Source organism: Topomyia yanbarensis, chromosome 3 (genome assembly GCF_030247195.1).
Source record: "Topomyia yanbarensis strain Yona2022 chromosome 3, ASM3024719v1, whole genome shotgun sequence".
In the NCBI taxonomy this organism is placed as follows: Eukaryota; Metazoa; Arthropoda; class Insecta; order Diptera; family Culicidae; genus Topomyia; species Topomyia yanbarensis.
The window spans coordinates 359,235,717-359,261,259 of NC_080672.1; the positions used below are offsets into that span (position 1 = coordinate 359,235,717).

The following is a 25,543-nucleotide window of genomic DNA, read 5'->3' on the forward strand; positions in this document are numbered from 1 at the left end:
AGGACTTATGCGGGTAGCCTCTGAGCGTTGATACGCTTACCCTAGCCCATCATCCTAGACAACTAATCCTGCCAGCCGTTTACTACTGGACGGGATGGCTTTCCACGGACTAAATCAAGTAAACACGATCTCCAACCACCAATCTCGTTTTCTGGACCTCGTCTTCGTAAATGGGATTGCTCTGCCTGAATGTTATGTGAGTGAAGCTTCTAATGTGATCGTTCCTTTTGATAACTATCATCCCGCTTTAGAAATAACAATTTCTACCAGTAGCACCCTGCAATACGAAGAAGCTTTAGTTGCGGATCGTCGTAATTTTCGCAAAACTGATCTAGCTACATTGCGCCGCTCCCTGTTGTTGATCGACTGGAGTGTACTACTTAATCATGTGGATGTAGATGCTGCAGTTGACCTTTACAACCGACTACTGCTTGACTGTGTTGAAATATCCGTGCCTAAATGCCAACCTCCTAGGAAGCCACCATGGTCTAACGCTATGCTTCGGAATCTAAAACGTACTCGTGCGAAAGCTCTTCGAGCGTACACTAATCGACGATGTCCTTTTATCAAGCGCTTCTTTGCAGTCGCCAGTAATGAGTATCGTAGTTACAATAAATTGCTGTACAAACGATATGTAAACCGCATTCAACAAAACTTACGAAGAAATCCGAAAGGCTTTTGGTCTTTCGTTAACACGAAAAGAAAAGAAATTGGCCTCCCATCTAGGATGGTTTACAATGACGAAATAGCGACTACGACTGCGGTAAAATGCTCACTATTTGCCAGTTACTTCTCGGTTCGTGATGTTCCTGTTGACGCTGTGGACATGGATGTATTCACAATTTCAGAATAATCGGTTCTCTCTGTAATTCGGAAAACTAAATCGTCATTTGCTCCAGGACTAAGTGCTATAACCTCTGCTGTCCTGAAAAAATGTTCCGATATTTTAACGATCCCACTGGCACACCTTTTCAATATGTCACTTCAACAGCATAAATTTCCTAATGAATGGAAGTGTTCGGTGATGTTCCCGGTGTTCAAAAAAGGAAACAAATCCAATATCGAAAACTACCGTGGTATAACTTCATTGCGAGTCGAGTCGAAGGTTTTCGAATCGCTCATCAGCTTGCCGGCACTACATTAGCACTTGTCAGCACGGTTTTTACCCCGGTAGATCGGCTGAGACGAACCTGGTCTCTTTCACGTCCTTCTGCGCAGAACAAATGTCCAAACAACTGCAGGTGGACACGATTTACACAGATCTTAAGGCTGCTTTCTACACTGTTAACCATGAGATACTGCTAACGGAGTTTGATAAACTTGGCTTCGATCATACCTTGTTCGCCGTAAAGTCGTTGTCCAAATTGGTGACAATATATCTGAATCCTTTTCCAACCATTCTGGAGTTTCTCAAGGTTACTACCGCTTGGTCCGTTATTGTTTACACTGTTCGTGAATGATGTGGTTTTCATCTTGATGCGTGGACGAAAACTGTTCTTTGCTGACGACTTGAAAATATTTCTAGTTATAAAGAAAGAAGCCGATTGCCGTGAGCTTAAGTATCTCGTTGATACCTTCTACAGTTGGTGTAAAAGAAACATGATGGTTCTTAGTGTTGCTAAATGCTTCGTTATCAGCTTTCATCGAACGAGGAACATGTTTACTTTCAACTACAACATCGCTGGAACTCAGCTGCAACGCGTTGACCATGTAAAAGATTTGGGCGTCATCCTAGATGAAAGGCTAACGTACACCCATCACTTCTCCGCGATCATTGACAAAGCTACTAGGTTTCATGTGCAAAATATCCAATGAATTCCGGGATCCTTTGTGTTTTAAAGCTTTATACTGTTCACTGGTGCGCTCACAGCTGGAATTCGCGAACGTCCCTACCATGCAACTTGGAGTCAAAGAATTGAAGCCGTCCAGCCAAGATTCATACGATATGCGTTACGTCAATTGCCTTGGAATGTTCCGCTGAACTTGCCACCATATGAAAACCGTTGTCGATTATTAGGATTACACACCTTAAAAGACCGTAGGTACGCCTCGCAAGCCACCTTCGTATCTAAGCTTCTTCTGGCTGGAATATGATGTTCTTGATCTCCTATCGCAAATTAACCTGTACGCACCAACCCGTGTCCTTCGTCATCGAACACTGTTACAGACTGAAATGCGCAGCACTAACTACGCTGCCAATAGCCCAATATTAGCAATGGTCCGTCGCTTCAACGATTTTACCGACATCTTTGACTTCTTCATTAGTTCTGCACAGTTTCGGAACCGTTTGTTGTCACTTTAGGTTAATTATGTATAGTTTAGTCATAGTTATAGTTAATTAAGACTCAGTGTCAGGTGGACTGAAATTGTTTAAATACAAATACAAAATGTTATTCTGGTGACATGATGATAGCAAAATAAACTTTACCTTTTCCGTGGCAACTATTTCTAGCAGACTGAGGAAACGTTTATGTAATTTCTTTTGTTGCATAACAGAGATGGACTGGAATGAATCCCTACGCTTCTCTGAATTTTGGACGAAATTCCTATTTGCACTTAGGCGAGCTTGATACTAAGGAACTGAAATATGAATGGATCTCTACATTTCTATCCAGTAAGTGGACTGATTTTTTTTAAACAAAATTCCTATGCTCTTGCGAACTCGACACAGTTCAAGTATCGGAAACGGACCGGAATAAACCCTACGTTTCTATATCCAAGGCCTGGACTGATTTTTCCATTACATTGGGCCTTATTCTAACAGTCACGTCATCTAATGACTAGACTCTACATGCACTCGTTTTCGTTCGCAGAGTGAAAATTAGATGCGGAAAAATATTTATGTCCCACTTCGAACGACGCTTACTTCAATCCTCATCGCGATTTCGACAATTGTATCTGCTATTTTGGGCCACTCCATATAACCTAAAAATGACAAAATTTGATGTCTGTTGTGGAACTGCCATGGACTTTCAAAAAGGACTAACTTGCAGTAAGGTACCACGGATTTCGAAGATTCTATAACTTGTTTGAGGATCTGTTGCATAAAAATGATCAATAATTATATGTATTATTTCTGTGATTTTCTTTAGTATAGCTTTGCTTCTTTCACAAATACTAAACGAATTGTTGACATTCCTCACCATCGCATACGAAGATGCCTATCGTCGTACTATCTAAACTAGAGTGGTATTAATAAATATCTAGCGCTATGATAAATGATGTGACTTTTTCTGTTTTTTTTAATTACACTTTCATTCGTATATCGAACCAAAAAAATAACAAAACGCGAGTATAGCACTAATTGAAATGGTTTCAGTTGAATTATGTCGAAGCGCGTTGAGACAACACTAGTTTGATGCATGATTTTCTAAAAAAAAAGTTTAAACTTCACACACCCGGCTCTAACTCTCGAACAAATCCCTACAATTTATTCCCAACAAGTTGCCACTAAAAAACCAAAAATGAAACTATAACTCATACCGAAAATTGTTCTAAACAGTTATTAACTTTACAGTAAACCTAGCATCAGTCCATATGGGTGGTGTCTGCATTATCTCTGGGCAAATGAGCTGGAACGGTTCTACGATCCTCTACTTTAGTGGATATATTTACATCAATGAAGATTGAAAGGTTCCTTGCTTACGATGGCGGGACAAATACTTATGTTTTATAGTTGATCAAGCTACCAGTTATTGCACCGTGTGAATCAAAGTTGAATTCGAACCACAGGGCTATCAGTTCATTGGATCGAGTGTTTGTCCCCCAAACTGCTTTCGTAAGGTTGCTACAGGCTATCGAGCTGCAAATTCAAGGTGTATTTACACTTAAATCCGCAATCGTTAGAATAGATTTATATGTAGAAATTTCCAGCTTAACGAATATGTTTCTAACTAAACCTGGCATGTTGTTCATGATAACAACTATTGCTGCAGCTGTTGCGGCTGCTACAGTGCAGTTACTCTTCCGATACCGACGAACTGGAAGTGGAACCTTCCATACGATGCGCTGAATTGGCGGTTTGGTTTTCTAAATTTGTTGAATGAGAAGAAAAATAACACAAAGAAAAACAAATTGGTATGAGCTATATTGTAGTAATAGAGTATTTTCAGTACACTAAGATTTATTGGAACGGCGAAAGCGGAGAAAAGCAGCACAAATACCAAAGGCATGCAGAGTACGAACACAAAAATTGAACGTCTTGTTGTTATGTATAATCACTCAGATAATTCTAATTGCTCCAAAATATTTGCTCGATTTTTTTCCAATTAATGTTACTGATAAAAATGAATGGTTGATTTGCTTTATTTAACCCCTCGGAAGTGGCATCAATATCTACATTTAGGCGAGCGCCTGAAGCTCTATGACAATTTCGTCAGAATTTCATAACGACGTGTACTCCAAGTACGACGCGTCTTCTGGAGGGTTTAGAGACGTTCGAGTGTTAGTTGGTCTCAGGGATAAATGTTCCTCCCAACACAAATTATTAACATTTGCTACAACTACACGAATAATTCGTAGAGCAAGCATTATAGTATGAACAATAACTTCTATTACAGCTTGCCTTTGTGAAAATCTAAAGATTACCAAGTTTCAACTTGAGAATATAGGCACGATGTTTAAAACAATACTGTTAAAACACACAAATCGATCTCAGAGCTAATCTTGCCTTATTGAAACGTCCCATCAATTAAAACAGCGAACCTTACAGCATCTTCAAAAACAGCATGCTCCAGTGACCACAAAAACCAGACACAGGCAAACGTAGCACAAATCAGACACACACAACAATTGAATCTTTCTTCAGAACTAACCTAATCGCAAAATATATCGCGATACTTCTAAATGAACACAATGAAACATATGACAAAACGTTCGCACTGGATCCGAGCCTTAACTCGCCAACGGCAAGTTTAGGACCCAAACGACACTACTAATTAAATGATCTCAATCTGCTGTGACTGTTAGGATGAGCTAGCTGCCTCCGGCAACTGTCGCTGGCTGGCGGCAGGGATGGATTGACGCCCATGATGATGCTTATGGCGATGAGGATCATGATAGCGGTGAATGTGCGAGTGTGTCGAGTTGGGCTCTAGTGTTTCCGAACCGGACGAGCTTTCGCTGAGTTCCAGTTCACAACCTTGCACGTGTGCGTGTTGTTGTGAGTGATTGTACAAGAAGATAAAAGCGTCCGAAGGTTAAAAATATATATATTTTTGTTGTGGAAAGTAGATGTATGTTTGCAGTCAGTTACATTCCGAGCAGTGAAAGCAGCTAATAAGCGATCGTCCGAGCTTGGTGCGGTGACTTGCCCGTGGACTTACCTGCGACAATTCGCTCGACGTTTCGTCGATCCCGTAGAATGTACATCGCCGTTAGCAGGAAGAATACTCCGCCAATGACTTCCACAAAACTCGTGGAAAACAGCGCATACTGCAAAGCGCGGAACTCGATCGCCGGTGTATTTACGTCGTTGAGGTTGTGGCTAACGACGGTAGCCATCGAAGATGTTTCGACGGAGGTGGTATTTTCCGCTAGCTGCGAATAGCTGGTCAGATCGGCCGGGAACACCGATGCAAGACCGCTGGCAGATAGCCGCAATAATCGTTTGATGGCTTCCGATATCTGCAATGAAGAAAGTTGGAAAAGGTGTTTTATTGTTTTTTATATATTTGTTCTGAGCCGCAGATTTGCGCGGTGGTACAGGTATGGTCGTATAGTTACGGATGAAACTCGTTATCTAATTTTTGCGGTTTATTCTTCTATAGTCCAAGTTGGAAAAGGTTGTTAATAGATAACGAGGATCTATCTAAACATGAATGAAAATCCTTCCTCATAGCCTAAAACATTTTTGAAAAAATTGGTTCAATTTATGTAGTCCTGTGGTGTTAAACCAGAAAAGATTGCTGAATATTAACTTTATTGCCATAAAGTTGTGTTCCGTTGATTTCCGGCAAACAGATGCGTGGACCAAATATCTTACCCTCCATAATATTCATAGTGGTGGATACCACCAGAGTCATTTGCCATGTAATTTGTTACTGACGACATTAAAGTAAATGAGAAACATTACTGGTCCGAGATGAGTTCCTTGCATGAATGTAGCGAGAAATGGTGTAGATAAAAAATCCTTACCTAATGCTGATTTGCAGTTGCCGTCATCGAAAAAGGAACAAAACCAATGAAAAATTATCCATGAATACCGAGTTTGTCTAGTTTAGTCGTTGCGATATCATGGTTGATCTTGATGCAGGTCACGGACAGATCCATGCAAAAGGCATCGGGGATACGCCGCCATCGAATCCATCGAGTATATACGGGTTGGATGTGATCGATCGTTTAAGTAGAAAATCGTGTTGGTCGTATACAATGTAGCACTTGCAGTAGAAGCAAATAGAGTCCAAATTAAAAAGCTCGAGCGTCTTTGATGCGGCACTCTGAATCTAGCTTCCCCGCTAATCATAGATGACCCGTTTGTTTCCTTTTTTATGAATTGGAAAGATCTAGATCACTTTCCAATAGGAAGGAAATATTCCAACAGCAGAGTTGTTTTAAGAGATGCACTTTTCAATAAAAATCTGGAACCAGCAAACTACTTAAACCTTCAATATGAAGTTTGCTGTAAGCCTGCAGTTTTGAAAACTGAAAATCCTGGGACCATGGTTCTAACGGAGTGGTCGGTAGTATGCCATAACAGAAACGCCCTTTAGACCCTCTTTATAAAGTCCATGAGAAAATGTTGACGTTGAAAATCGTGATACCAACATCGTCTGAATTTAATGCATTGCCAGTATTACTTCATAATCCGCACAACTGGATGGTTTCAGAACAAAATACCTAGCGTTTAATATTGAAGCATACTACTGGGTTCGTCGAACTTGTTTACTAGTTACAGAGATCCGTTAAACTGCTGAAACTGTCCAGCATTACAGCATACTTCGCCGACGCAATTGGTTGAACATCTTAGTTCGACTATGAGTATAAAAACTATTCAAGAAAGCTTTGTTCTTGTAGACTACAAAATAGAAGTCATTCAGCACGGCATAGCCGTTTTATATTCGGATCTAATAGTAGCAAATTTTTGGAGTTATCATGTACTGTGCATACCCGCATATTCTTTGGAACTCTCTATCTACATAGGACTGACTTTTTTTCGATAATTTCCAATGCCGCGCGGGTGCTCTTGAGAGTTTATTTTTGGGGGATAAATCAACTTTCAACCTCTTCAGCAATATTTCCGAAGGAATCCTGAAGCACGGCATCTTTTGCACGGTTCTGGATCATACTCGTGAAACTGTAGAGCTGCTAGTATAGCGGTGCCATTAGATTCGTGGAAAATCGTCTGAGATGCAAAGCGCTCATACCGCTACCCTAAGGAACAAAAATTATCAATGAACTGCATTACCAATGACTCACGTTGTAAGCTTAGTTGGATCAAGCAACCTCAAGTTGCAAGCTAAACATGTAAAGAACTAGTATGCGTATTGAGTCGGTAAAGGCTGGATAATGCGTAAGACAGAGCCGCTTCCTAGCAACTCCTATCGCTACCTCCCCGTGGTACTGGTCGGGAACTACGAGAAACCTTAGAGAAGATCGGGTAACCAACCCCGGTGGGATCCTTGGTCGTAGGCTGACAGGAAAGGGGGGGGGGGGGGGGTTTGCTACTGCAAGCCTGAGCGCCTGAGCGTGTGATCTCCAGGAGGAGCGACTCAAAACAGCGTCTGTTCCCCATGAGGATCAAGGGCCGTTTCTTCAACATCAGCATAATAAACGCGCACAGCCATCACTCCGGAAGTACCGATGATGACAAAAACGGTTCCTACGCGCAGCTCGAACGAGAATACGACCGCTGCCCAAGCCACGGCGTCAAGATCATCATTGGGGACTCAAACGCTCAGGTAAGCCAGGAGGAGGAATTCAGACCAACGAGAACGGCCTTCGACTCATTGATTTCGCCGCCTCCAAGAACTTGGCCCTTCGTAGCATCGTCTTCCAGCACAGCCTCGTTACACCTGAAGATCACCGCTACAGACGGAATCGCAAATCGACCACGTCCTGACCGATGGACGGCACTTCTCCGACATTATCGACGTCAGGACCTATCGTGGCGCTAACATCGACTCTGACCACTACCTGGTGATGGTTAAATTGCGCCCAAAACTATCCGTCATTAATCATGTACGGTACCGACGGGCGCCTTGGTACGATCTGGAGCGACTGAAGCAACTAGATGTCGCCACTGCACTGCATACCTCGAGGCAGCGTTGCCGGATGAGGGAGAGCTCGACGTGGCCCCTCTAGAGGACTACTGGAGAACAGTAAAAGCAGCCATCAACAGAGACGACGAAACGATTGGTTCGACGAGGAGTGCAGAGCGGTTTTTCTAGGAGAAGAAACCCGACAGAATGTGGAACTATACAAACAGAATCGGATGCAGCAGACACGACTCTTCCGGGAGAAAAAAACACCGCCTGGAAGAAGCGGACTGTGAGGAAGTGAAACTGCTGTGCCGTTCTCAAGATACATGGAAGTTCTACCAGAAGCTCAACGCATCCCGCAAAGGCTTCGTGCCACAAGCCGAAATATGTACGGATAAGGACGGGAGCCTGCGAACGGACAACCGTGAGATGAACGGCGAGGAGAATGTAGGTACAGATGACCAAGGCAACGGAGGATTTGACTATGTCAGTGCAGTTGAGGACGGGAATGAACCAACTCCCACGTTGAGGAAAGTTAAGGATGCCATCCAACAGCTCAAGAACAATAAAGCAGCTGGCAAAGATGGTATCGCAGCAGAACTCATCAAGTTGGGCCCGGAAAAGTTGGCCACTTGTCTGCACCGGTTAGTAGTCAGGATCTGGGAAACCGAACAGCTACCGAAGGAGTGGAAAGAAAGGGTGATCTGCCCCATGCACAAGAAAGGCGACCATTTGGAGTGTGAGAACTTCCGAGCGATCACCATTTTGAATGCCGTGTTCAAAGTGCTATCCCAGATCATCTTCCGTCGTCTATCACCTAAAGTAAATGAGTTCGTGAGAAGTTATCAAGCCGGCTTCGATGGCCAGTCGACAACGGACCAGTTCTTCACCGCACGGCAAATCCTCCAGAAATGCCGTGAATACCAGGTCCCAACGCATCGCAAGTTTATCGACTTGAAGGCGGCATACGACAGTATCGACCGCGTAGAGCTATGGAAAATCATGGACGTAAACAACTTTGTTTACGATTTTATCGCTGATGGAGTCAGTACACAGTAACAGTTTAGTAGACAACAAGTGAAACAATTTCAGCATCGGTTATTATCCAGGGATCTTGTGTTTGACTACGCACGATTCGAAGTTATTGTACTACGTTCCTCCACTGCATGTGCTATATCCAGACGACCATCACGGTTCTATCTCTAAACCAGTGTTTTTCAACTGGGGGTGAATTCACCCCCAGGGGTACAGCAGATGATGAATTATGCCGGGTATGTTTTAACTTGTTATCCTAAGGGACCATCCATAAATGATGTAGCATTATATGGGGGAGGGGGGAGTTTTGTATTTTAAGGGGGTAGGGAGTCATGCCATGAGATTCCGTTAATCTTAGTTCACTTCCGTGTATGTCCATTCTTCTCTCTTATAAATCCAAAGACCTCTGCTTAACAAATATCTTACAGGCTTGCTTCAATTCTCTTAGGATATTGGTTTGCTTGGCGTATTCTGGTAAAGCTTTGAATAAATTATAGCCTTTATGAAATAAAGAGTTCTGCCTACAATATTTCATAGCATTGAACAAGTTTGCCGGCATGTTTTGTTTCATACCATTTCATTTTTTACCCTGTAGATAAAAACAAGTCGGTTATTTTCAATACGTTGCTGTACTGACAACCATCGTAAACAATCGAGCATTAATCTTCGTGGAGTTAGCCTGTCACATCGCAGTAATAGTCGCATTACCTTGTTTTGCATAATCTACATCCGCTTATGCTGTTTCTTGGATACTAGGAACAGAATTAAAGCACAGTAATCAAAATGAGGAGCTATAATTATCTTGTAAACAGTAATCTTCGAATCAAATGTGAGAAACCTATTGATTCTTCCAAAGGACGCCAATCTTTCTGACAGCTTACCGGATTGTATAGTTCACTCAGTTTTTCGTCCAATGTGACCAATGTCTTGGTATTTGATAGTTGCAACTCGTTCATCCGTCTTTCCATCTATTTCAAATGTTGCAGTACTTTCATTCCTCTGTCGCATAATTACAATCATATATTTGATCTTGGAAATGGGCAGTTTGGGTTTTCTCACATCAACCAATCACTAAATTTTCTCAGTTCTAGGTTCATTCGCCTGATACACTCATCGAAACTGTTACCGATGATAAACAAAACTGTGTCATCGGCAAACAGATTAATTTCAGCAATCTCCGAGATGTTTTCATGTCGCTTATGTATAGGATAAACAAAAAGGGTCCTAGTACACTACCCTGTGAAACACCGAGGTTAATTCTGGCTTCCGATGATGTAGAGCTGCTGTATCTTGTAACTTGCGTACGCCTTTCTAAGTAGCTGCGAAACCACTCAAAAGCATTTCCTCTTACATCATACCTCACCAAAACACAAATCAGTTTACGGCCATCAATGACTTCAAACGCTCGTTTCAAGTCAACAAAAACTACTTTTGCTTTCTCAATGCCCTGCTTCCATTTCAACAATAAAGCATTAAGTGCTGTTTCACACGAATGATTTTTACGAAATTATGTATGACTGTTCACACAACAGTATACCATACACTATCTACATAATCCACCAATTGTTCTTCAACGACTGTCTCTAAAACTTTCTCGTAGATAGGTAACATATTTATCGGTCTTCGATGCTCTGCTGGTGATGAATTTGGAACTTTTGGTATTGTAATTACGACCGTCTTCATCCACCCTTCCGGAAGACTCATAACCAACTGTTAACAATGGTTCTATCACATTCGCCCGAATGACATTCGCCCGAAAGTCATTTACCAGAATGGATCATTTACCCGAATGTCATTAACCCGAATGGACCATTTACCCGAATGCCATCAACCCGAATGGACCACTCGCCCGAATGTCATTAATCCGAATACCACATTCACTCAAGCATAATATAAAATCGGTAAATATTTAGTTCAGTGACTTTAGTGATAGAAGTCCGACGTTAATGCGGTTTTTTTCCAAAAGGATGTATTTTAACCTAAATAAACCAAATCCGAGCGGGAAATGTGAAATCTTTAACCAAAGTTTGATAAACTGAACAATAACAAGTGAGCTTATACAGCGGAGCTAGTGTGATGCGGCTTGGGCGCATATCCGAGGCCAAGGATCCGAAGCGGCGCAAAGCCGCCGAGGTTCCGTTGGACGAGGCGTTGATCCACCCGTCGCCGAAGTTATAAGCAAACCTGTGATCCTCTTGTTTGCCCGGTTTACTCAAACAAAGGGGCTATAGCTAGTTTAAAGCCGACTGAGCGGCAGCGAAGTCGGACAGTACACCAGAAAGCGATGTGGCGTAGCCACATTAGTCAACCGTACACTGACCAATGTGGCTATGCGACATCACTTTTGGGTGTACTATCCGACGTCACTGAAGTTCTGTTACCAACGCCACAAATGCTCTTCAGGTGCAAACTGATGCATATAGGACGCAGTTGTAAGCTCGAGCGGTGAAATCTTGTGATAAACCAGACAAAATAATAAGAAATCTTTCGGAAACACCATCGATCGAGGTAAATCTATATTAAGATGTTCCGTTAACAAATTGAATCAATTAAATTAGTAATTATATCTTGCATGGTGGAAGTTGACACAACACCGTTAGTAAATAGTAGCTCATAAATGTTATGTGGCGAAGCTAGTGTGATGCGGCTTTGCCACAATTACCGAGGTCGAGGAACCGAAGCGGAGGTCCCTACTCGGCAAACCTGTGATCCATTGGTATGCTTGGTTTACTGAAATATAGAGGTTGATTCCTTCTTTAAATATGAGCAGTTCTTTGAGTTTGTATACCAAATAGCCCTCGCAATCAAACCGATGATCCACTCGTTTTCCCGGTTTACTCACACTTAGGGATTGATTCCTTCTTTTAAACATGAGCAGCTCTTTTCCCACAATTAAGGGTTGATTGCTTCTTTCAAACATGACAAATCCTTGGATCTGCATGCACAATAAGTTTGCAAAGAAATTGTTGATCTACTCGTCTGCCCGGTATACTCAACCATAAGGGTTAATTCCTTCTTTCAAAACAGCAATTTCTTGAATCTATATACCAAATAGCTCTCTACGTAATATTGGATTTCGAGACAGGATGATTCTTCCACCTAATTCACGGATGATTCTTCCATCTAAACCAAAGTTTTTTCAGAAAAATAAAACAACTTGGTCGTCAGACAAAATATTCGGAAGATCACCGAATACAACTAATTTACAAACAAGTTGTTGCCTTGGCTTTCTTGCCCCATCAAGGTATTCCAATGGCACTCGAAGAATTGAGGAAAAGTTGTCCAAAGGCTCTCGACGATTTTTTGTATTACATTAGTAAAAATTGTATTTTTGGTAGGAAGGAAACTACTTATCAAAAAGTTTCTCGATAACCCTTCTTTGGCCCCCGCTTCGTGGTCAGTTTTCGAAAATGTATCGACAAAGATTCCTAGAACCACCAATAATGTGGCACAATAAATGAAACGGTTTAAGCCGTGGAAATTCTATGGTGTGTTGAAGCAGTTGCAGCTTGAAGAGAAAAACCCTAGTACGTATGTTTTACGTACACTACAAGCGGTACCAACAGCTAAAAAGTCTGAAAAGAACTCACGAAAGGAGTTAAAACTGGAAACCCTAGTTAAATCATACAAACCAGGTGATTGGATTAACAATTTGACTGGTATAACTTTAGTGTTAATTTCTTCATAACATCAAATGTAATAAAATTTGTATTTCATCTTATTAATTAAATTTTTCGATTGACATTTCGATGTTTTTCGGGTATATGGAATTCGGGCGAATGGCATTCGGGTTTATGTTGCATTCGGGCGAATGTCTTTCGGGTGTTCGTGGCATTCAGGTGAATGACATTCGGGTTTATGTGACATTCGGGCAAATGTCCTTCGGGTAAATGGCTTTCGGGCGAATGTCATTCGGGCGAACGTGACAGAATCGTTAACAATATATCAGCAATTATGTCAAATGCATCAACCTGCACCCACTTAGTAACATTATTCGCTCCCGAAAATTTTTAAGCTTCGATACAAGTTCCATAAGTTCAAGCCAATTTATAGGCTCGCCAAAGCCAAAGCTGATTTTCTGTTACCTCGTTTTCTTCCACTGGTCGCCCTGTAAATAATGGAATCGCTTCGTGGATCTCTTCAACGCTCTTTATAAAAAAAATGTTAGGTTTTTCTGCCGCAACTTCGTCAGAATATACCTTATTCGAACCAGAAAAAATAACCTATGGATGTTTTCCATCTGCAGGTTTGATAAGTATTTCAACTTTTCCAGAGCTTCTTGGCAGGGATGCCAAAGGTACCAGTAAACTACATTTTTTTCGGTATATTTACATTTGCACAAGCCGTACAGCCCGCTACAGCGACACATCACTACAGTTCTTGCCAGAACGGTAGCCAAACCGAGTACATTTTCCCGTAGAGCAGTAGAATACATTTTTGTTTTGCTGCTGTACTCCGACTGCTCGGTGAGAGTGTGGCGTAGTAATGTTTGTTCTCTCGCTTTGTACATTTTTCTCTGCGTAGTCAATAGGAGAGGCCCGCACACGAAAGCGTTGATGCCCGTCGTGGCGTAAACGAACAGCATTCATTGTCGTCGTTTTTGATTGAAAATATTGAAAAAAGTGTAAAATAAGGAAAGAGAAGCTGTACCGCTCGCGTCTGGTGGCTGTACTGGGGGCAGTATTTTTTTGTCATGTTACTGCTTTGCTTACAGACTGCCGCACAGCGCTGGGCGTCCTGCAATAGCGAAAGACAGTAGCGTCGAAAGAGAAATGAGAATGTAGGCAGAAAAATTACAGCCGCAGAAAAGGAAGGCATTTTGCATCCTTGCTTCTTGGAGTCGCCAGCACATTCATTTATTTCTTGCTGAACTGAAAGATTTTTTGTTTGCTAAACGAAGTTCACGCACATAGTTGTTGCGAAGGATTTTTAAACCTGTCAGATCTCGGAGCTTTTTGTCTCTTTAAACAAACGATACGCACTTCCTCTTCGGGATTTTACCGATGTCAAACAAGATCCAAACCATTTGTTTGATCTGGAGGAATTATTACTACGAACTATAGGGAAGGGCATAGCGTAGTTGGTAAATCAAGCTCACCTGGGTTCGATTCCCAACCCCGCACATAGGGGTAGAGATTTTTCCAAAGAAATTTCTCTAAGCAGAAAGAAAGAGACGAATGACCATAAAGTTAAAACCTCTATAATCAAAATAAAACAAAATAAAATTATTACGAACTTTCAGTTAACTGAGCTAATGCACTAGTCAAAGCGGAACCAAGAACTTGGGCTTTCAGTCGCTTCCAGGAAATCTCGGTGGCTTCCACTTGTCGTGCTATAGATGAATCTTCCGCTTATTCTGAGAGTTTTACGCTTCTTTACAATAGGAAATTGTCGAAAATATTTCGAAAACAAACTCATATAGAGGAATTTCGCGTTTTTGATTTCGACAAGTCTCAAAAGAGTGAGAATTCAAAACAAACTTTTGCAAGCCTTGTTGATACTTGAATACACCAATGACGTTTCCTTCGCCGACATGATGAATTTTCGTCGGAAGTGGAATTCAACTGATGCCCAATTTCATCACAGTTTGTACAGCTTAGGTACATGGATTCAACACAACTGTTATTTAATCGACTCGAACATTTCAAGATAATGTCACGTAAAGAATCTCGGAATCATCTTAGATTCGGTACTAACGCTCAACTACCTATTTCATACATAGGTAATGGAAAACGTATCAAGGCAATTAGGGATCATCTTCCGGATAGCAAAAAGCTTTATAGGTGTTAACCCTCCGGAGGTTGCGTAAATGCCTCACTGAACTAGCAGCCGCTAGCGCTTAAAGGCGATATCGCTTTCAGATCGACCTTCACTCAATGCGCTAGTGCGAGTACCGGAAGGTTTAATCGCTATGTTGCGCGTTGATCCGTTGGACACAAACATATTGATTTGCTGATTAGAATCTATACTATCAGAACAAGATCGAGAGAATCAATTCTGTCCAACGCTGGTTCATACGCCTTGCTCAGTGACATGTTGCATGGCGAAGCACATTCAAACTGCTGCGCCACCGAAACCGTTGTCAGTTAATACATCTCGAAACCGTTAGCATCTGGAGGAACTGCTCTCAAGCCCTATTCATCTCTGACTTACTGTATATCTGGATTGCTCTACAAATCTCGACTGTGACTCACGTATTTTTCCTCCTACGACTACCTCCTATACAACAAACTGTAAATTTATAAGCAAATAGTAATACCGACAATGCAATATGTCCTATAAAGCTATTGTGCTACAAGGAAAAAATCACTTTTTGATTTTGAAGCGTCTTTCCTGATTAGAATCATAGAAATTATGATGAATGGTATTTTCAACAATTTCCAACAAAATCAATGCAATCATCAATTGCAACTGTTAGCTACAAAGAGCCTAAAAATTCCTAAAATAGCAGAAATCCACATCCAAATTACTTACCAATCCAACAAAGTACGGACTGCCGGCATCACCGAAGGCATGTGAGATCAGAATCTGGAAAGCTTCCGCGGTTGAACGACGTGTTGGTACGACAACATACTGGCAGGCGAAGTAAAACGTGTTGTGATGGGGGAAGAGAGAAACAAAAATGGATAAGCTCATTATATTAGCATTTTGCAGTACACTGTTATACACTTGGTTCGCAAATATTCTCACAGAGGGACGCGTGGCAAAGGTTTGGCACTTTGGTAGCATTTTTGAACTAGCGAGCAATAGGTGACGCTAGTGGTCACGATTAAATGTAAAGTAGGTAACTTAAAATTGTATGGAAACATACTGTGATAGACTAGATTAGTGCAATTAGTAAACCTACACGGATGATTTTCCTAGCGTTAGTAGTTATTTCTACTCTACTTCTAGATCAAATACATATATAACTTTTAATATTTTTCATTGACAATCTCAAAGCTAACACTGGAACCAATCAGCATTCAGCGATTGATTTTGCCTCCAATTGGGCAAATTGTGTAGAATAATTTACTTGGTTCACTCTCGAATGGAATTTTGATAATTTAGATTTTTTGCAAGTAAGCAAAACTAATTAAGCTTCAAACAACGCGGGTACGGGTTACGTTAGCTTAGGGTTAGCACGACTGGCAGACGGGGAAACAAATTAAAACAAAACAACATTTGGAACACATGATAAAAACTGAAGCTTTCTATATCTGTTGGTGTCGGGTGCCGGTCATGGGGGTGTTGGTTAGTTGGTGTGATAAATTTGCTGCGTCCGATCGAACGATTGAGTAGATCATACAAAACAAATCTAGCAACGCATTTCGAAGCGTTGTAAATCAGCACAGACTGGACGAGCTGAAGTCGGTAGACAGGCAAAAAAACGTACCGGAAATAAAGTTTTGCTTTTTGCTTTCTTCGCTTCTTTGATCGCCGGTATTAGCAAGCGATAGTTGCAATGTTCTTTCGCAAATTGTATACCTGGTTTTGACTTCGGAAGGGTGCTGCTCGGTTGGTGGGCATCAAGCCGATGAGGAGAATGTTGGCTATGCAATTTGTTTCGACGCCGGTCGGCGAAAACAAATGGGCTTGAATATGTGCGGTTGCAATCCGATAGGGGGCCTGTGTATGTTTTATGAGGTGGATTTCTTCTAGGAAAGATTACTCGTGCTCAGTTGAAAGGCTAAGCGCAATTATTTCAGGTTAAGTGCATGTTTGGGAATGATCACCAAACAGAAATTAATGCCTTTTTCTACATGAAAGTGTAAGTATGTCTTATGTAGATAGATTTGCACTTAGAAAAGCGACGAATATTAATTAAAATAAATTGGAGATTGCGTGCAAGGCACGACCACGATCACTGGTTAAAAACATTTGCTCACTTGGTCAAATAGTTGCATTTTTAACATTACCATGGTCGCGTCTAACAAATTAACTAATTGAAAACCATATTTCGAACGATGGTTTATTTCATTCACTATCTTCAAATTAGTTTGCATTTCATGCAAGGAATCTTCTTAAATTTTCTGAAAGGTGGCAACTTGCATTTTTCACATCTTGTCAGAGTACTGATTCTTACCAGATTGGTTTCGGATGTACCTTTCAAACTATTCGAAACGTGCTAAGCACACGTTCGTAGATTAAAATTATCATTTTTAATTTATTTTGAGAGATTTAAATGATATTCTATTAGAGTGAAACAACTAACTTGCTAAAAACTCACCAATAATGTGATTCTGAATGACATGATGGTTGAACGATGGAAGTCCAAATTTACAAAGAAAAATTAAATATACACGATGGAATGCGCCCACGTAAATGTTTTCCATATCCCCTCCTACCTTCACATGGACAAGCGTGAATTATTGAGCATCACCTTCTCGTCTCAAAATAATATATATACGATCCCTGTCCTAAATACAGCATTCCTACTATCAATGGAAAGCCAAAGTTATCTTGGAAATAATGCACGATTTTCGTCAGTCTAGGGTGGTTAGTAATCATATAAAACAGATGCTCACTAAGGCTGAAATTCAGATACCATGGATCCTCCTAGTGCAGTGTTTTGTGTGCTGATAATGTTTCCCAAGAGATGTAGAAAAATGTTGTAGATGTTGTAGAAAAATGTATTCATCAAGAATAAGTCATATGTACAGTGCTTAGGAAATTGATTAGTTGTACCGTCCACCAACAGAAAAAGAAAGAAACAGACATTTGAAAGCAGTAAAACAATATTACAACGTGTAACATCCAGATGCTGACATTGAAAACTAAAATATTACCGGAACCGAGCTACTCTGCAACTATGTTTCGTAATATTCAAGTTTACTACATCAGCCCATCAATCAGTGTTGCCAGACCACGTGCGTACGAATAGACGAATAGCATTTCGCGTTTACAGTAGGCGTGCGTGTTGATCGAAACGGAATCGTGTGTATAAGTATGTGCCGAAATAGGATTTTGTTACTTTGCGCAGACTCTGTGTTGCTGAGAATAATTGCTGCCTTGTGTCATTTCGTATCCTCTTCGCAACATCGACGACTGTCGCAGTTCTTACCAGTAAAATATCCGCCACAATTGCCCAATTGAGATTCAGTGCTAGCTCTCCGAAAAATATTAAAACGTATGCTAGCGTCGCGTTCACGTTGACTACGAGCATTGCGCCGGCCAGCAGCGGTGCACTGAGAATCAATCCGATCGCGCAAATGTACGGATCCGCCCGCGGGTACTTGCGATTGAAGCGCTGTGACATGTAGGACCCCAGCGGAACGCCAATGATACCGGTGGTCATCGTGATCGCACCGAAGATGAACGAAACACTAGAAATTCGCAAATGAGAAAATGGGAGATACATGGTTTAGCTTAACCTACTACTACAGGAGGGTTATGTCAAATCTAAGGTTTAGAAATATAATTTCAACAAATACTGTTCTAGCAGCCATCCCTTCTGTTCAGAATACTACGATCCATTTGATTCGGGTGGTGTGGCTTACCAGCAGGATGTCGGCCACAATCGACCAGGTCAGATTTAGTGACAATTCGGCGAAGAATACCATGAACAAACACCAGGTACCGTTGAATCTGGCCAACACCAGTGCTAAAAAGATGAGCGGCGAGCTGCAGAACAGACCGAATGCGCAGATCATCGGATCACAGGAGGGATACTGCGGACGAAGTCGTCTGGCAATATACGCCCCGAGCGGAACACCGATCAACCCCGCAACCATGGCTACTATACCGAAATAGTACGAAACGCTTCGAGGGGAAAAAGTTTATACCTAAAATGAAATCAATTCAAAAAATATGAGAAGATACTCACTCATTCAAGGTGACATTCTCGTTTCCGGGTTGGGACACCAATCCTAGATAGATGAACTTTGGTCCCCACCAGGCCAGGGCTCCGGCGACGAACGCTACGCAGGTAAAACCGGCAGTGGACAGCATGAACGAGGGATTCCGAACGACAGATTTGATATCTTCCCGGTACGAGGTGGCCTCCATATGGTGCGTTCCTTCGCTCTGACCACGCTCCGGGTCTCTGAGCATGGCGATCAAAATCACGGCTACGATGCCTAGTACGGGTGTCACGCGCAGTGCCCACTCCCAGGAACCGAACAGCTTGGACATTTCCGATCCGACGATGTAGCTGAAAATTAGGAGATTGTTGTTAGTTTTGGCGTGGCGTGTTTTGAAACGAGGTTTGCGGCTTTCGAGTGTGGGATTGGCTACAAAATGAATTCTGCAGAGTTCAACCAGTTTTAGGGCACAAACATTCAATCGCCTCTAATGAATGTTTAACTGTGACGGTAATAAGATCTTCTGAATGTTTTTTAAGAGAATCACTCACTACAATTACAGACGAGACGGGAAATGTCACACACTAAAAAAGGCCAATTGCAGCGGGCCGTGATTCTGAACGTGATATTCATTGTACGGTACAGATATGTACGAACGTGGGGACTTCGCGTTCGCGTGTATCATCGCGAAGACCTCGAGCGTTTGTACGTTAACGTGTTTGTTCGCGTGTGCGTTTGTATGTCGCGTGTATGTAACTTCGCGTGTATAAGTTCTACTTTATAACCGTGTGCCTTTCGTATGCTTTTTGTATGATCGAACGCGGACCGTGAATCTGATACTTAATGTTCGGTGTACGATTCAGATGCTAGAAGTGAGTTCTTCCATAACACTAGAGTTCCCGGTCATATCGCCGCGACGTGTTGTCTAGTGGATATGAGCTTTTTTATTGGTCCGACTGAATGTATGGACCTAAGTTACTAGGGAGGAGGGTAAAGATTTCCAGACGATACCGATTCACGATCACGTGGACCCGTTTATGGGTTCGCGTTTGAGACCGCATTTGTAACTTCGTAAGGACTAAATATTTATCTTATTACCGGGGTGCTATCGAGTTTTCACGATCGCAGGCGTGTGTGTGCGTGGATATTCGCTATCGGGCTTAAATGGTCGTATGTTACCGTGTTTGTGGCGTGTGCTCGCGTGTATGTGGCTTCGCGTATATAAACTCGATTTTTTGTTGCCATGGGACGTATTGTTTAGTGGAGCGTCATTTTTTTTGTGTGGTCCACCTGAAGGCATTGGACCTATGCTACCAGGGCCGAGGATAGCGACTTCCGTACGTAACCGATACATGATCGCGCAAACACGGGCGATTGTAGGTTCTTTCCTGAGACCGCATTTGTGAATTTATAAGTGCCACAACATTCACTTAGTTACCTGGGTGTTATTCTGTTTGCGAGATCGCGGGCGTAGATGTGCGTGGATGATCGCGAAGGACTCGATCGTTTGTATGTTAACGTTTTTGTCATTCGCATATTCGTGTGTTCAGGAATTATCACCCGGGGACCGTGAATTTGATACTTAATTTTTAGTGTAGTGTTAGTGAGTCCCCAGTCATGTCACCATGGAACGTTTTGTCTAGTGAATATGAGCGTCTTTTTTATTGGTCCAACTGAAGGCATGATTCTAGGCTACTCGGGTCGAAGGGTAGAGACTTCCGGACATGATACTTGAATTTTCTTAAATGATTAATGCATTTTTTTTGGGCTTAAACGGAAATGCCAATACCATATTTACGACATGTTTGGGAATCCATTAGGGAAAACAGATTGGGATGGTGAGTCGAACGAGTTACGTCAAAACGCAAAAAAAAACTGAAATGATTTTTGAAAACGATGTAACTGCAAATAAGAGGCTCTCGTGTTTACTCTTTCGTTAAATACTCAGTCAATTTTACGGTACCTTTTGAACTCATTACAGAATTTTTATTAAATCTACATTATCTTTCGATAAGTACTGTGAAATTATCGGTAAATTTAATATTAAGGCCGTAGTAATCGTAGAGAGAGTAAACATAGAGAGCCTCTCATTTGCAGTTACATTGTTTTCAACATTCACGCGAGAATTGCTTAATTCGACCAGTGGGTTCGCTCCCGTCATAGCTGCGTTAACTATCGCCCACCGAAGTCCGATGGGTCGATAACTACAATCAGACACCAAATGATAATAAAAACTCCGGCCTTCGCACCTAGAGCCAGTGGTACAATCGCTGTTGCCAATGTGATAATCATGTGTTCTTCCTGGGACGCAATCATAGCTCATGGATAACATAAGGATTTTTGCAATGGGCAGGAGTCCCAAAGGTTGCAGATTCGAATCCTGCCTCTGGGGCGACTTTTTTCGCGTAATTGCCTTTCGTGTACTTCACCATTTCGATCTGTTTTTCTCGTTGGATACCACCAAAAAAACAAATTTTCTTAAGACGATATTTACTCGGACAGTGTCCGCTTTTGTTTAGTCTAAGCAGTTCCAGGTTTTCCTTATCATTGGATGAGATAAATTTCTTTGATTGTTGTAGCTCAGTTAAGGTAATCCAATTGTTTTTTATAACTGTGATTTTCCATTGTTCAGAGCTTCAGTACACTCCCAAACTAGTTTCAAGCGGAGCTTTTATGCAATCAGTGCAGCCTAACTATTTGAATGCATTATAGAATAAAATATATTTCTGCTGAGACACTGTCGGCCAGTATCTCAGGGGTACAGTAGCGTTTATTCCTGGTACTGTAAAATGGTTCCGTTACATGCTTCATTTTTGAGCCAACTATGTCGAAAACTTGAAGAATAGGGCCACCTTGTGTTCAGGTTGACCGAGCAGGTTCAGTAATTTTGTAAGTAGTTTCAAAGTTCTACATCGCATGCAGCCAGTCTTGATTTGCAACGACGAAGTCATTTAATTAGAGGAAAATCTTTCAAAACCGCAGGATGTCCTGTTAAATATGTTAAAATTATGAATCTAAAACTGAACTACTGAACAGAGGTTGCAATATGTGCTCATTTTCATGACAAGCAGTTTATCTCACATCGTTTTCATCCTTAGCAGGCTGGGCCCCATCTTATCACCTTTCAATAAATTGCGAAAAGTTGCTGACAATGCATGCAGAAGGGAAGCGAGATAATTTCGCAGCATCGAACCTCGTGATAAATTAAGTTCAAGACCGGTTATATTGTAGTATTTTGATTCTACGGACCAGTATTTTGTGATGTTTTGCGGAACCATTAATTATTCGACAGTTTTATATTAGGCGCGAAATTATCATCTCATATTATACCGCGAAAAGTTGAGGTCGGATGCTGTATTGTCGCGAAAACTTGGAGAGCAAACAATGTTACATCACATGCTCGGTTTTCTATTGCTGGTCGAAGTAGGTGAAATATCGCCTATATCTGTTCACGAATGCGAAAATTTCAAACTATGCTCCTGAACGTGTCCTTAGCTCGAAATTATTTTCTCTAGCCTATCTAACCTGAGTGAATGTGCTGAATACATTTCATATATTCAAAACACCGTGCTAAGCGCATTTCAAAACAAGTAACCCAGAAAACGGCAGCATATACCAATTTGAAAGTTCCAAAAAATAGATCAAAACGCTCTGCTGGAGATGTGGCTGTTTCCGTTCCAATTCAACTGTGAAGCTTCTGTATAAAATGATAAGCTACTGAATGTGCCCTAAGGAATTTGATTTATATAAAATACTAATGATTGCAAACCAGCAACAACAATAAAACCAATCAGTGCTTTTTCATAGGAATACGGCATTAATGTTGGGTTAACTACAAGGAATCTCTAAAGATTAACTTCGAAACTTTTTGAAAACAAACCTAACTGAAACTGCTCTAACATAACTCAATCTCCTCACCAACCAAAATCTCCAACTAACACCCGCCTTTCAGTTGAGTTCGCCCCTGCTATAGAAATACCTCCAGAAGCTTCTTTGTGAGATGCCTTAGGAATACAAGACGAATCACGTACATCCGTAATATGAAACGAGTGTGCCAATAGGCTCATTACCATTACGTCGAAAACATTTTGGTACGAGAATTCCACCCGTCTCGTCCACCAAAGCACACACAAGCATAAAAATAAATTAATTTATCCTAACCCAAACTCACAAACAGCAAACCCACGTCACACGACTCGTACGTATCGTATTTCTGTATTCGTTTGTGTATGACAAGTTTCAAATCGTACACGGTTCATCTACATATCGTACACCGCTTATTGTACCGTCCGGACGTTATAGTCATGATGTTGCTCGTGTGGCATGCGAGCGACGAATGAGTTAAACGGACACGCAGCACTCTATACGTAATTTCGCCGGATTTTGTTTGAGCCACTTAGGTGTTTCCTATTGACGGCTCTACCTGAAATAGTAGGCTCATGGATGGAAATTTAATTGTTTTTTTTATGAAATATTGAATTTTACCTATTTTGAATTTTTACGGCACAGATATTAAATTATAACCAGAGGTCAAATTGTGGTGTTTCTAAATTGGCGGTAATTAGAATCTATTTAGTAATAGCGGTGTTAAAATCGTACAAAAGTTATATAGTTTCGTTATATAGGAGATTTATTACAGATATATAAGAAGAATGATAAGACAGTTTACTTGTTTAGTATAAAAAATTAGAAAGTCTAAAAAATGTTTTTTTCGCTTTTTACGGAACATGGGAGCAGAAACTCATATAGTTCAATCGCAATGAGATTTTGATTTGACAAATCCATATCAACATTTGAATAGGGCTAATAAGATTTGTAAACAAACTTTTGTTTTGCTGATTTTTCTTAATTTGTTATAATTTCAATACAGAAGACATTTGAAATTGATTCTACCAAGGGTAAAGATGTTGATTCATGTGTATCTTTTGTAAAATTCAACTCGACAGCGGAATAATGAGCGAAATAAGTTTGTTTACAAAAATCTCATTAGCCCTTTTGAAGAATTGATATTGAAATTTAAAAACCACACTATTTCTGTTCCACGTTAGGGAAAGTGACAAGGGGCACTAAATGTTCAAAAGTTCTGGTTTGATGATGGAAAAGCGAAAACGAACTCTTCGGTGTTTGCTTCCGTAAACATCACTCGGGATAAGCCGGTTGTTTCAAGTCTCTTTTAAAAACCTATTATATTACGCAGAGTCAAATAAACGTATTTTTGAATTAGATGAATGAGTTTAAGCAAAAAAGACAGGCAAATATCAATTGTAATCATTTTTTAAAGTTTTTTGGCTGTTTTGTACCATGTCTAGCAAATAATTCTTAATAGAAATTCTTTATTTAGGTAAAAATTCTTTTTTAGGGTGAGAGGTCCTAGCGACCGCGTAGCACCAGGCAGGTTGAGGTAAGAATCGATCTACTGCGTTCCTGCTCCTATGTCGAAAGAGGCGACTGAAAAAAGGAGTCCCTACGTCAAGTTGTACCTTGGTGCAGAGGACGGATTGGCTGGCCGAACTAAAATATGCCATTAGTGCACGTAGCGTCATGGGGCTTACTCCCCTTGCGTCAAACAAATCTCTGATACAGTGAACTTTTGTTTGACAGATCATGATAATAGCATAAATTAATCTTCAGCATAAACAATTAATAATGTTGTCTTGTGCTGAAAGGAACAGCTTTGGCTTAAGAATCTTATTTCCGTAAAGGAAACTTCTATGTTGAAAAGCTACTTAACTCCGTCTTCGTAGCTTTCAACAACAATGGCAAAGGCATGATAAATCCACGTGATATGCCTCGTGCATGTATACTTGCGAATAGTGCTATTGACGCATGTCTTATATATGACATAACAACTCGAGATATTTGTGCTGTCACAGTCAATATGACTGTTGACAACTTAAACGGGAAGCACGTCTATTGTTCGGCATATTTGCAGCATAATGAACCATCACCTTCTGATAATTTCAAAAGGGTTATATCATACTGTGGCAGAAATTGAACTTCACTCATACTCGGCAGTGATGCAAATGCCCATCGCGTAATTTGGGGCAGTTCAGATATCAATTTGAGAGGCACTGAATTGATTGAATACTTAAGCAGTACAAATCTGCATATACTGAGTCGCGTGGTGTGACAGGGAATTGGGTGTTGGATGTAACTCTCTGCGCTGACAGCATTGCGCTTGAGTTGACAAACTGGCTCGTCCGAACGAGTTCGAACTGCCGTTATTTGATCATCATTACTTCATCTTTGATCATTTAAACGTCTCCCTAGATGTCGTTACATATCGTAATCCCAAATCTACGAACTGGGCCCTCTTCGGAATGGGCTTGACGACAATGTTTTAACGGGCATTTCCAATGATCAAAGCTCCGACTGACTTAGAGGTGCGGTCATGGATAAAACAAACTCACTCATAGTGGCAACACCCTAAAGGCTTGTTCATTTCGAGTTATCTTTAAGGAACTTATTGGTAGAATTCCGATATTGCTAGACTTATGTGGATATTCGTCTGACGAAGATGATGTAGGG

General features: G+C 41.1%; 1 protein-coding gene across 3 annotated transcripts in view; it reads right to left on the reverse strand.

Annotated features, from left to right (window-relative positions):
• Positions 1-3,045: 3,045 nt before the first annotated feature.
• The window catches only part of LOC131687403 (protein spinster), a 119,683-nt gene continuing 97,185 nt past the window's right edge, over positions 3,046-25,543 (reverse strand). Inside the window, exons 3-8 of one of the 3 annotated variants that reach the window (XM_058971485.1) lie at positions 19,039-19,365; positions 18,277-18,538; positions 15,708-15,806; positions 5,325-5,625; positions 4,815-5,140; positions 3,046-4,029 (exon numbers count right to left, since the gene is read on the reverse strand). In XM_058971485.1, the coding sequence (XP_058827468.1) occupies positions 4,965-5,140; positions 5,325-5,625; positions 15,708-15,806; positions 18,277-18,538; positions 19,039-19,365 (1,165 nt within the window). In that variant the 3' untranslated portion in view covers positions 3,046-4,029; positions 4,815-4,964. Of the gene's footprint in view, positions 4,030-4,814; positions 5,141-5,324; positions 5,626-15,707; positions 15,807-18,276; positions 18,539-18,712; positions 18,975-19,038; positions 19,366-25,543 lie in introns of all 3 variants that reach the window. The other 2 variants (XM_058971484.1, XM_058971486.1) reach the window with 2 other exon arrangements.